Below are 13,366 nucleotides of genomic sequence, written 5' to 3'. Positions count from 1 at the left end.
CAAAGCAGGCTATAAACCCGGAGAACCAACCAAATAAATCACTTTGCACTTTGCAAGAGACAAATACTTTCCTTTGGTCTTTTTTTAGACTGCAAGCCCCTTAGGGTAGGGATAGTCTTTATTTTATATCATCTCTGGGACCAACCCACTGCTGAAACTTAAGAAGTAATAGTTTCTACCAGACTTGATTCACATCATAAAAATCAGCTTGTGCCCTCTTGTTAACACCTCTGCGTAGGACAGGAACTGAGCAGGTATTCAGACTGGATGTTGTTTCATTTCAAGTGGAGTTAGTGAGATAATATGGTGTAGACGGCAGAACTTGCTCATTAAAATAACACAATTTTTAAAATTCATTTCTCAGCTCTCTCAATCACATTCTCACATCTCAATGTAGGTTGTGAACTGCAAGCCATACATGAAATTAAAGCAGGCAAAGAACTTATGTGTATTTTTGTGATACATTATGTGAGTTACTTTCAACAGTTACCTTTAGGCTGTGTAGTGACTGAACAGAGTTCTGTTACAGCAAAAATAACTAAAAGGGTTTTTTTTTCCCCTCTTTCTTTTTTCATTATGGGACAAGGACAGAGGAGCTTGAAACAGACTATTCCTTCTCCTTTCCTCTCTGTCCCCAACCTCAAATCAGTCATAAACATAATTCATGAAGCTATAATCTGATGAATTTGATCTCTTCTTTTGTAGTAGCGCCAGCAGACAGGTTGGACCACTGGGCATACCCAACAGCGCTGAGCAGAAAATGTACTTCTTGTCTCACTACACACTCTGCTTTTCTACAGCAAAACAACACACATCCAGAAGTCTTCAAAGGTAAAATGCTGTCACATTTCTTTGTTGTGGTGAGTTATTTTGTGGAATCTGCTGCTTGGGATAGAAGGTCAGGCAACATGTGTTAATAGTCCTGAGGATCCTTGTCTTCTGTGAGACTCTGCTAAGATGTGTGGAAACCATACGTGCACCTATGGATGCCGGTCTCTTTTCTTAGTGCTGTTCAAAATTGCAATGCCTCTGCATTTGGACAGACTTATGGGCAGGTTCAATAAGCTCTTAGAGGAGCGTTCCTTAAATAACTTGTCAGCATCTTGTTCCTGCAATTTGTTGGAAAATAAGATTAAGAGCTTGTCCTACAGCCGTGTAAATCACCAGGGCTGTGTTAACTGGGGCAAGCTTGAATGTAGACTGAATTGCTTGGCACCGCTTTCCTTATTTTGCTCTTTGTTATGCAGTGTTTTCCTAATATCATGCATACATTGTAGGAAGCAGAGATTTACATATTCACTATTGCTAAGATATTGCTGCACATTAAAGGCCAGATTCCAAAGCCTTTACTCATGATGAGTAGGTCTCTCCTCCATGAGTAATGCCTTGGAGATCAGGGAAGCCCCTAGTGAAACGGAGCATTACTTAACATGGGGTCAAGCTGTAGAGCCTTTCCCTGTGACATTGGGGACTTATATTGTCTCTTCCCCTCCTACCTCTGGGTCGATCTGATCCCACACGTACAGACCCTGGGTAGGTTTGTGCCACATGGCAGTGATTTACGCAGCCACCAGCAAGAAAGAAGTGGGCGGCAGCCTGGCATTGGAGCTGGATTGGGGGAACTCAACCCAAATTATTGCCCGCCTGTAATGGATATCTCAGAGATCTGGTGGTCCCCAGACCCCCATCACTCCACCAGTATTTTCTGTAGCTGGACCAGTGAGTGTCCTACTCCATGTGCTTAGGGAGGGAGCAGCTCCTGAGCTGATACCAGGAAAAATCCCTCTCTGTTGTTCAAAACCAGCTGTGGTGGCTGCAGATGAGGGCTGTTCCCTCCCCAGAGGAAGGGAAAGAGCTGTTCTGTGTATGTAAACACCTGAAAAGCTGGGGAGCAGTGCCTAAGGACTTCCACTTTTGCTTGCCAGTATTAATTCAGTGCAACAGGAGAGAAGCTGTGCCGTGTCAAACTAAAATTGATGTTTCCATGGCACCTTCCCCAGCCCACCCAGCCCCAATGGCTGCTCTGGCAGTAAGCCTTTCCTGAGACGCCGATTGCAATTGTGTACCTGTATTTAGCAGCCCCCAATGAACTTGAACTCTTTCATGCATTGCTCATGTACACCGCACCATCCAGCAGTGATGAGCCCCACAGCAACTGAGGGGGGAAAAGGGCAGCTTTGGTACAATAATGTTGCTGTCACATGCAGGAGATGGCCAGTAACCTCTGCTCTTCTTAGGCAAGTGTCAGCAGTAAAAGTTTCCCAATGTCCTGGCCCTGTCCTCAACAAAACTGGTGCCTGTAGCAATGCCGTTGCTATTTGGGTGGGAGGTAGTTCTCTGTGGTAGACCCAGATTTATGAAGACACTGCAGTATTTAATTCTTAAAGAAAAGATCTGTGCTGTGTTAAACATGGAGTCTAATCTGCAGGCTTTGAGTAGAGGCACATTGGTGAAACATTGGAAGAGATCTTGCAGGACTTGTTATACTTGTTCTGTGAATAAGACAAGGCTTTCTATTTCCCAGACTGTTGTTCAGACAAATTTTACAGGCACTAAAGTAAACAAATGCCTTTCCTAGAGAAATGCTGCTATTAAAATGCTCAGGCCAGATTTTTGTTTTAAGATGGAAAGAAAGCAAATAGATCATTGCCCTCTGCTTACCAGCGGCAGTGAATTATTTGTCTGCTTTGCACCTACCTATAAGCACATACACAACCATTACCCCACAAAATCCATCCCAGCTCATTGCACCCTTTCAAACTAAGCTGTGAGTGAGTGCAAGTGGGCTCCACATCACGGGCTAAAGGGAAGGGCTGAAGCATCTATACCAGTTGAAATGGTGGAGTTTGCTGCTCCCAGCCTCTGTTCCCCCTGCTTGCCCCACACATACAAGTAAACGGCATCCCCCAAGCTTTTACTCTGGTTTTAATCCCTCCTAGAAAATTAAGTGTCAGATGTTCATATTAATGTAGTGGTTAACCAGCCAGTGCTAAGAACTCTTTACTGGACTGGCTCAGTTTATACAGCTCTCGTCACCATGCCAATAATTAAGAGTGAACAGAGGAGTAATGCTGTGTCACATGGACTTTGCCATTTTTCTGTTTCAGGGATGAAGCTTCACTTAAGAAGGGAGAGTGCAGCTATTCCCTCAGAGAGCAAACACTCTCTAGCATATACCGCACTGAAATCCTGGTGGAAGGTCGAGATTTTAAGAATATATAGCATTCCTGAAGCCTGCCCTGGCTGTAAAGCTCCATGTAGTTATTAAGTTGTTATTCTTAAAAATTATTTAGCTGTTTGTGCTACTTGTTACCCCCATTTTACAGAGGAAAGGTTGGGCTCAGGCAGATTTACAGCTTAGGAAGCTCTGGCTCCTACTTCAGCATCTAGCTTTTCAGGCTACGCAGAGGAATCTACCTCCTTCTGTAAAGATTTTTATTTTTTTTCTTTTTGCACTCATAAGCTGCACAGGTCTCACAGAAAGGCAGTGACATGCTCCCATTTGCGTTTTCGAGACTTTGTTATTGTAATTCTTATTTACATTGTGGCCTTCTCTCTACTCAGATAAGCATGGCATCCACATATGGTCTTCAGGTTTTTGAGAAACTGCAAATGAGAGGCGACCTCGTTGGTTTCCTCTCCCGAGGGAAGTCTGTGTAAGCTGGTGGCCAACTCCACGGGGAAGCCCTCTGACTGCTGTGTGGGCTTGCTGAAGTGGGTCTGGCTTCTGTTGCACGTTGTTAGCTTCAGGGAAGAGATGCAGAGATAAAACCAAAGGTCAGGAGCAGATCTGTGAATGACAAACATCAGGATCACAGAGTACATATGCCTCTCCCATCAGCCATAAAAACTTTGGTAACTTTGGACCACAATGATGGCCTGATATAGTCTCTTTAAACTTAAAGAAAAGCCTCGAGAGAGTAGTCAGACATACCGCGGTGCACTCCAACTCAAATAAGGTCATGGAGCTGTACTCTCTAAACCTGTCATTATTCCTGAGGCACTAGCAAGGACATCAAGGACACATTTCAACTGTTCCAAGACAGGCAATCACAGCTTCTTGCCAGCTCCCGATTTTTTAGCCTGGAAGCAAGATTCATGCAGTCACTCTGTCTATCGGTACCCATCCCTGTTCATTAATTTTAACTAAATTCCACGGAAAAGTGAGGACCTCACAAGCTTTGTGAAACCTGGTGGTAGGCAGAGATGAGAGGTGGCAGCCTCAGCAGCTATCTGTTCTGTCGCCATCAGCCCACGTGGCCCATTAACTCGCATACATCTCCATACCGGCTGCCTCTAACCCAGCTGGCATTGGAGGGCACGAGAGGGCATTGCAGATGACAGGCAATGAAGGGAGAAGGCAAAATCATTTGCGGAAACCCAGTCTCCAGTAGTTCTACTGCTGAAAGGCCCAGGCATTTGTTTTTCTTCTGCTGCAACCATATAGAAAAGAGGCAAAATTTTAAACCACTCATCCATTTGCAGACTGGCCTGCAATTCCCTCAAGACCCTTGTCTCAAATTAATAGATTGGGCAAGGCTCATGATGAGAAAGCACTCGCTCACCCAAATAAACCAGAAAAACCGATGTATTGGTTTGCATGAGCAAGCGCTCAGTGGGTGAGCGAGGGCTAGGCAATGTGGCATGAATACACAAAGGAAGAAGAATATTGAAGTTTAAATTGATAAAACCTTGAGGAAGCTTGAGTCATTGGTGATAAATTTCTGCCTTCAGAGGAAATTAGTTTTAAAGGAAAAGGAGCTATTTAGAATATATTTAAAGTATCAAATTGCATGTGTTTATGCCGAAGTTGCTTTCCCACTCCCACAGACTGGGAATAGAAGTCGTGGTCCTCACTTGCCTCTTTGAAAACTGCAGCATCAGTTCTTTTATAGTCAAATAAGCACTGAGGTCAGGAAGGAAGCAGGTCTGGAGAAGTTAATGCCCTTGTACTGGGTCTCTTTTTTTAAATGAATTGGGTCTCTAGTTCTGCAGTAGTGGCTGGGAAAGGAAGTAACACCTAAAATCAAATGATGAGGAGCTTGTAGTTTGGGGAACTGCTTATGAAGATGGGGTGATGGAGAATGTGAAGTAGCCTACCCAATGTGACCCATTTCAGAAAGAAAAATAAAAATGTCAGGAGACAGGTTGCTTTATCCTCATGTTTTCCTGGGCTGGTTTACAGTATGCTTTCTATTTATACCAGGATATTATGTTCTTACCAGCGTTGCAGGATATCACACACTGGTAGCTGAGGGCTCTGGTGGAGGTGGGAGTGCGCACACGGAATTGATTAGAGGTTTGCGTCCTCTCGGTGGGGATTTTAAGGTCTGGAGCTGAGTTTGGAGTAAAGGAAGCGATGGAGAGAGTTATATTTTAATTACCTCTGGGAGGTTTACTGAAATGCTCAGAGAATTGCTCATCCATCTGAACAGAAAGGGAGAACTGCCGTCAAAGCTGCTGGGAGCTTGAGAAGTAAATACCAGGGAGTCAAGATCAAAGAGATATCCCGAGGTGTGCTGGGGACCACGTTATAAATAGGAAGGGAGAAAAAACTCAGAGCATTCAGTTGACCACTCTCAACCCCTTTTTGTAGCAACATGTTTTGACATCACTTAAAATATGATGCCAGCCCTTGATTATCTGGTTTGTGGATTAACTTTCCATAGATCCTCGACCCGATTCCTGAGGACGCCGTGGTGGCTGGCCCTGGCTCCTGCCTTGCCTGCCCACTGGTGCGTGCCACTGAGCCAGCTCTCTGTGCAGCTGCCTGGCTGTTTTCAGCCCCTTCTTTTCATTACAGGTCTTATGTATGCTTTGTATTATTCATGGCTTTACTTTATCTAGCTTATCTTGCAGTATCACTGGGTAAAGGGAACTGCTTTGCGTTCTCATCCTGCTGCTGTTTTCATACCGAGCGGTTTTCTAGCTAAGCTGGGAAAGACTGGCTTTGTTTGTATTCTGGATTTGGGGTCAGCCCCCTCTGCAAACCTCGAAGACTGAGGCTGGCATCCAGGTCCTGTCTTGTCTTCTAAAGAGTAAAACTTCTACAGGAACTCAAAGATTTTTTTGTTTCTTTTTTCTACAAACAGCAGATTGCGGTTGAGGGTATTGGCAAAGAGAGAGGGAAATAAGGAGGAGTGTAAACAAAACACATTTGTAAAAGTATTTTTGTATGGATCAGCAGGGAGCTTTTTTAACGTGATCCTCTTTGTGCTGTGGCCTTGGGTGCAACCTGAGTTTCTTCCAGATGGAGCTAACCTGAAGGATGTTCTCCAGGGGCCACATAGCACAGCCAGGACAGCAATGGACGTTCAGTCTGTCGGGTGATGAGAGGGGCAGCCTGAACTAAAATGCCCGGGAACACATGCAGTGAGGATGCCAGGGCCTCTGCGCCAGCTGTTTTGCTTTACAGATCCAATGCCTAGCATCATGTCACTTGCCAAAATCTCAGTTTTCAACATGGCACATGGCTACATTGGCCAAACTGCTGTGAGGCCTTCCTCGGGGGCACTGATTGGCTCCTCCTCATTAGAAAATAAAGATGTGGTTGCTGGAGTGCCAGGCGCTGCGTGACCTCTCTGGTATCTAGAACCTGCTCTTCTGCTCAGCCGCATTCCGCGACGCTCTCCAACACGCTGCAGAAAACATATACTTGAGAAGGATTTTGGAAATTAAAGGTATGATAAAGGGAAAAAGGCAACTGGCTGCCTGGCCATGTCCTATGGGATTTGTTTCAGCACAGTTACAATATCTCTGGGATATAGTTCAGATTAATCACATTGAATTGACCAGACTTTGCCACATATGTCTTTATTATTTAGCTATGCAGTGCTGAATAAAATGTGATAGATTTTTTTTAAGCGTTATGACATATTTTGCTTTAAATAAAAATGGCCACATAATCTGTGGTTAAAATGCTTTGGGGACACAACCTCAAAGTATGTGACAGAAAAATTCTTTTCCCGTTCGGTTCAGCTTTGCTATTGGGCCGGGTTTTCATGTGGAAAATGCAAGGTAATGATTTTAATGGCATATCTCTGGAGTCACAGAGAAGCGATAAGCAATGAAGTGTCCGTAATTGCTAGGGTACTTATTGTCTTACAAGGCTGGGAGAAAAGAACTAATGATCATCTGTGCTTTTTTTGGCTAGAAAGGAAAAACTGCCTGCTGAGATACTCTAGTTATTGAATATGTGCATGCTGAGGCGAGTAAGAAACAGAACCATTGACTTTGAAATATTGGGAAATAGGTATGACCGTGCCTATGTTGGTCAGTTATGCAGGGAGTGTTCCCTGCACGTTGTACTCTTATCATCTGCACTATTCATTTCTATGAACAGTCCCAGGCTAGGCTGGCTGTTATTCTTCCAAACACTGTTTGAGAGGCAGAAGGGGCCAAAGGATCGCTCCTGGTAGGTAGTTTGGATGCAAACACACCGGTCTGGAGACTGAGTTTAATGTTTTGATGGTTGCAAGCTACTCTGTGGCAATTCATTTACATGCTGGAGAATGGTCCTGAAAATGCTGAATTTACAGGAACTTACGTAGAAAACTGAGTTAAGGCAGAGATACCTCCATAATGCAAAACAAGGAGTGGGCATCAGGGAAGGCTGACTTCTTTTATACTGGCTGGCCCAAATAAGGACTGGTAGCTGCAGTTGTTTGGGAGAATCACGGTGTTGCAATCTCTTATCTTTCCTATCTGTGTCTGCTGTGGATGCAAACAGCAGGAGATGGCTGAATCTGAAGAAAGCCCTGTTAGCCGCACCCATGATGCAACTCACATTCTTTGCGCTTTGACTCAGGGCTATCAGCTTTCCTCGCTCTCTTCACAGCGCTGCAAACACCTAAGGAGACAGTATTTGGAGCAGACCCTTGTTTTATTTGCACATAGCATTGAACTTCAGGTGGCAGCTGGGCAGAGGCAGAGCAAAGGACTTTACTGGGCAGAGACGGGGCAGGATATGCCCAACCGGCCCCAGCCAACCATCACACCTGAGCTCAGCATCATGGCACTCTTACTCTTCCTAAGGTGAAGTTCAGGGCACCAGCTTGTGCCTTGTTGCCCCCCTCTCTTTCTTACTCTGGACACACATGGGCTATGACAGCCTGTGCTGTGGGTCAGGAATTAGGTGAGCAAGGGTGCAAAGCTCCCTCTTCACTTGTGCAGAACGGACAGTGAGAGTAATGCAATTAGCAGTGTTAGTGTTCCTAATCAGACACATACCATTACTAGTCACCCATCTTGAATAACTATACGGTGTGAGCTGGTGACGTTTGCTCGACTTCTGCTGGCATCTTATTATTGACAGCGTGTTCAAATTGTAATTGCTGCAGTTGTACAGAGATGTATGATTTATGGTCGAGCACAAGAGTATATGTAGCACGGTAATATCAGTAAAAAAAACCAACAAAACCCAACAAAAAACAAAGTACAGAAATAAGGCAGAAGCCTTATTCCTTGGTAGGAGGCTACTGCACTGTTTAGTAACAAAGATTTTGGATATAATATAACATACCTCATTCCACCACAGTATCACAGGACCTTATGGCCTTACTCATAGAAACTGCAAAACTTACACAGGTAAGAACATAGCAAGAAATACCTAGCTCCAGGATTTGTGAAGTATGTGGAAAACCACAGTAGTCCCTACTATGATGTTATGAACACCATAGCTATGGATGCTTTTAAGCAGGAAGTGTATTCCACCCTTTGAAATTACCTATTAGATGACAGTGGAAATGCCCTATTCCCCAGCAGTTCAGTAGATGTTTTGCGAGAGGGGAATAAAACCTGTATACTATTGTCAATATAGTTATTCCCATGATACTCTGATAACATTATTCCATTTATGTTATGAATTGTAATGTTTAGCTTCAATACTGACAGAATTTGATATACAAGAATTTTTGATTCTTGTAATTATTTTAGATGTCAGTCAAAATGCACAAAGCAATTTATTTTTTTTATTTTCTGCTTCAAAAAATTGGGCATCAAAATAAAGAAAGTATAGGAACCCTCCTGAGATAACACCCATAGTTACGTGTTGAAATACTGACTGTGCAATTTGCTGTAATTAAGGTTTAATTCCAGCACCCATGTGTGTGTTAGTCTTGTCCTTTCTAAGTGCTGCTATACAAACGTACGAATGGTGTTAAGAGAAGAGAGAGGGAACCTGAGTGTGTAAAAATACACACCTACACACCTTTTCATCAGGGACGCTCTCTAGCATGATCCGAGGACGTTTAAATACAACATTTGGAATAAACAGCTCTTGAGTGATAACCCTCATTCTGCCACTAACACTCTGCCCAAGGCAAATTATTTTACATCTATAAAATGGAAATGATAGCTACTAACCTGCTTTACAGGAGATTTGTGAAGATAAATTGGTTAATGTTTGTGCAATGTTTTCAACACGCAAAGTGCCATAAAGCTCCATGAATTATTACCTCAGTCCTCACTTCAAAACCTCAGCAGGGAGTCACAGAATACAAACTACAATGTCCACAATCTCAAACGCCATGCAAATGAAATCTGAGCAAGCTGGATTGTAAAACCATACTAATTCATCTCTGCTTCATTTCTTCTCTTCCAGTAAAAAGCCTGCCCTTTAAAATCACTTTTGCAACACGCAGGGAAGCGCTGCGTTGCCACCAAGGAACAGCCGCTGATGAACATTTTGGAGGGCAACTGCTGACCCACTTCACGGTGGATAATGAAAACTAACACATTTATTTTTCATTTTGTTCAAGGAAAGGATCCAGCAGCAGGGATTTCTTGGCTCTTGAAGGGATTTTGAGACTTTATTCTGAGGGAATGTGGAAGAGATAGGAGAATTAATCCTGCTTTTTCCACTGATAGGGAAATCAGTTATTCATCCTCTTATAGTTACTTCTCTCCACGTGTGGCTAAGTAATCGGCTCAGTGGCGCAGGCAAGCAGCGATGAGCAATTGCAGCTCGGTTCTGCGATCCAGCAGTATCTTCATATGAAGGAACTAACCGCTTACGTGGACTTTACTCATAGATCAGCATGTTTACTCTTATTATATAGAAGACAGGAGACACATAAATACTATAAAGCAAGCAAGTTGAAAGAAAGCTGAAGCAAGATACTGTTTTTAGCATGATACTCTCGCTATGAGCTATCAATTTAAAAATTGGTGGTCAAAAGGTTGGCTTTTGTCCCATAACCTTTGATCCACACGCACGTGCAGCTGATAATAAAAGTTTTGCAATATGAATATTGCATGCCCTTGGAAAAATTCACGTGTTTACATTGGGTTCAAAGGAGTTATACCAGAGGTGGTCACTGCATATGTGACCAGCTGTTCAGGGAAAAAGCCGTGTTTGAATTCAAACCTTTTCAAAAATCATTCAGTTGTGTAAAAAAGGGCCTGAAAGCCCTGCCTGTGATCATAAGCATCTCAAACCTCAGCCTCAAGAGCCTCTGTCTGTCTCATGACCTTGGCAAATAAAGCACAGATGACACGAAAGTAACCCAAAAGTGGGAGGATGGAATTCACAGTTGCATGCTGCACAGCCCCTTCAGCAGTACGGCACTGCCAGCAGCAGGTCGGAGTCCCCTGTAGTGGGTATCTGCAGTGTGGGAAAGTAAATTTAAAGGAGAATTTGCCAAGTCTTCCCTTGCTACTCATGTCAGGAATGAAGGGGGAGTTTATTTAGGATCAAATACTTGGGTTTATGTGCATTTATGTAAGGGCGGTATGTGATGGGAGGTGGAGCAAGTATGAAAAGTTCCTGCTCACTATAGCAGGTAGAATCCCAATTGCATGAAAAATTCTGCAAAGCAAGTATTTGCTCTTTAGCATGTTAGGACAGGACTTGGACAAGTTTCTCCACTGAGTTCATATGCAAAAGATGTTTGGTTTGTTTTGTTGGGGTTTTTTTTCCCCTGTATTTAGTTTGTTTTTCAATTGTCACTTTGAATCCTTTCTTTTTTTAAAAGCTCCATTGCCTTCCATAGTGGTAGGTTGATGCTCAACATGCGTGTCTAGGGGCACATGTTTTTATTTAGTATTTATTCACAGAACTGACTTGAGGTTCATTTCTTAGTTTCTCATTTGCGCTTCCTTGCTCATAATGCAGGCTGCAATCATTAGTGTGTGCTGAAGATGCTTTGCAAATCTTCCCTCCCTAGAAGGTGATCTTTTTTTCCTGGGCCTCTCACTTTTAAAGATCCTCCTATGTATCTAAGTAAATGAAAACAAATCATATATACATAATGTTTATGAAGTTGCACTGTGTGAGCATCTTTGAAGCAAATTGCATTAATACTGTATTGTAAGCCCAGATTTTGCCCTTAGTTCAGCCATGAAACCAATCACGAGTAGAGTTCCTCAGGTATTACTAGTGTCTGAGTTTACTACAAAGTACATCTTTCACATTATTTACAAGATATAACCAAACCAGAATGTCAGCTACAGCACACAGAAGCTGACTTGTAATACAATTCATCTTAATAACCGATTACAGGCATGGTGGGATGATACATGGTTAAAGGCATGTGGTCAGGTGTCGGGCTTTGTGCTGGGAGAAGTAAATGGGATGGTGGGGGTTTTTGCCTAGTTAGACAGTAAATAGTTAAACTATCAGAAAATGATTGTACAGAGGAAGTTGGCTGGTAGGAGAAAAGTAATGCATCTCTCAGAGGGACAGGCATCAAGGAGGAAAGTCAAGATACACTCAGTGGCTATTTTGCAATCTATTGTGTTCCAGCACCTTGTGATAGACACAGGCATTTAGCACGTAATCTCCCCAACCTGCTGTCATTAACGACTTCAGTTCTGGAGTTCCCAATTAATCATAACAGTTCTAAGGCTTCACGACCTATTGTCTGTACAACCCAAGTCCTCACAAGAGCTTTATGAAGAAATTCCTGCCAGCATTTAGCAAGTTTGAGTGTTGAATCACCATTTGCTCAGAGAAATCCCAGCCCAGACAAGTGACACTTCTGTGTCCTATTTACGTGCCTGAGTGACAAGACTATGCTTCCTCCCACTTTCCAAAGGATCAGCCTGTTAAAATAGGATTGTAACCATAATCATATTTTATGGAATAGCTTGGGTTTGCCTCTTGGGAAGGAAAGAGGCTGGTGGGGCAGGGGGAACACCATGCACAGACTCTTTTGCTTAATGCCTGTGGGTGCCCCTGCAGCACCTGAAAAACACTGATGTTATTGTGTCGCTATTAAATAACTCACTGCGTGGAGCAAGGAGCATTTTCATGCTGCTGGTGCAGGGGAACGGAACCGGTGAGCCCTGGTTGGGACCCCACTACTCCCGGCCTAAAACACGCCGAGAAATGGGCTGGTTTTATTTCACGCCCTCCCCAGCTCCAGCCTTGCAAGCCCCGGAGGGTAGAAAGACCAGGACAAGGCCAGGCTGTGGGCAGAGAAGCCAGGCGGGCTCCGCCGGTGCGGGGAGCGGAGAGCCGCCCCGCGGAGATGCGCGCTGGGGAGCGGATTTCAGCTCCGGAGCGGCTTCGCTACTGTTGCTCCCGACAAACCGCCTCAGCCCTTCCTCCCCCGGGGGGCTCGGAGGAGCCGGGGGAACGGGAGAGATAGGGCTCTGCTGCAAAACACCCCGAGATGCCGCTGTGCCCACCCAGGGAGGGACCCGGGGCTGAGGCTGTGCCACGACCACCCCGCTTTTTCGCGAGCAGCGGCGCAAACCCGGGGCAGTCTGCCGGGAAGCGGGACCCCCCCCACTCCCGGGAGCAAGGAGAGGCGACTCAACCGCCCCCCCCCCAGCCCTGCTCTCATCCTGTATCCCGGGACAGGTGCCGGGTCCGCCCCTTCTCCACCTGGGCGGGGAAGGCGCCGCCGGTTCCTCCTCCCCTCTCCTCCTTGCTCCCTCCCCATCATCCTCCTCCTCCTCGGCGTCCCCAGAGGGAGCCCCTGCGCTCCGCGGCCGGGCGGAGAGCGCAGCCGGGCGCGCCCCGTCCCGCAGCCGGCTCCAGCCGCTCCGCAAGCCCTTGCGCACCCGTCGCTGCCTGCAGCAGCAGCAGGAGGAGGAGGAGGAGGAAGAGGAAGGCAGCAGCCGCCCGCCCGCAGCGGGGTTACCCACGTGTACGCGCAGCCCTCGACGGCCGCCCTCCAGCATGCTGCGCGGGGCCGCGCCGGGCGGAGCGCCGAGGAGCTGAGCGCAGCGCGGCAGCGGAGTGGAACAGAGCGGCTCCGCGGAACCTCCCTGCGCCCGTCCCGTCCGACCCCCCCCCCCCGGCGGAGCCGCAGCATGGGCGGCCGCAGCCCCTTCGCTGCCGCCGGGCCCCGCGGGGCCGCTGTCCTGGTGCTGCTGCTGGGGCGCGTCGCCCTCTGCGCCGCAGTGGAGGAGAAGAAAG

General features: G+C 45.7%; 1 protein-coding gene across 3 annotated transcripts in view; it reads left to right on the top strand.

The window, feature by feature from the left end:
• EGFR (epidermal growth factor receptor) overlaps positions 1–13,366 on the top strand; it is a 204,392-nt gene that overhangs the window by 37,457 nt on the left and 153,569 nt on the right. For 2 of the 3 annotated variants that reach the window (XM_080386069.1, XM_080386070.1), the window contains one exon: positions 1–13,366. This exon is cut by the window's left edge. In XM_080386069.1, coding sequence (XP_080242195.1) covers positions 13,261–13,366 — 106 coding nt within the window. In that variant the 5' untranslated portion in view covers positions 1–13,260. The other variant, XM_080386068.1, reaches the window with a different exon arrangement.

The sequence above is a fragment of the Falco punctatus genome (assembly GCF_963210335.1).
Source record: "Falco punctatus genome assembly, chromosome: 4".
NCBI lineage: Eukaryota > Metazoa > Chordata > Aves > Falconiformes > Falconidae > Falco > Falco punctatus.
Note: the sequence above shows the minus strand (reverse complement) of the source record. Positions and strands in the feature narration are given on the sequence as shown.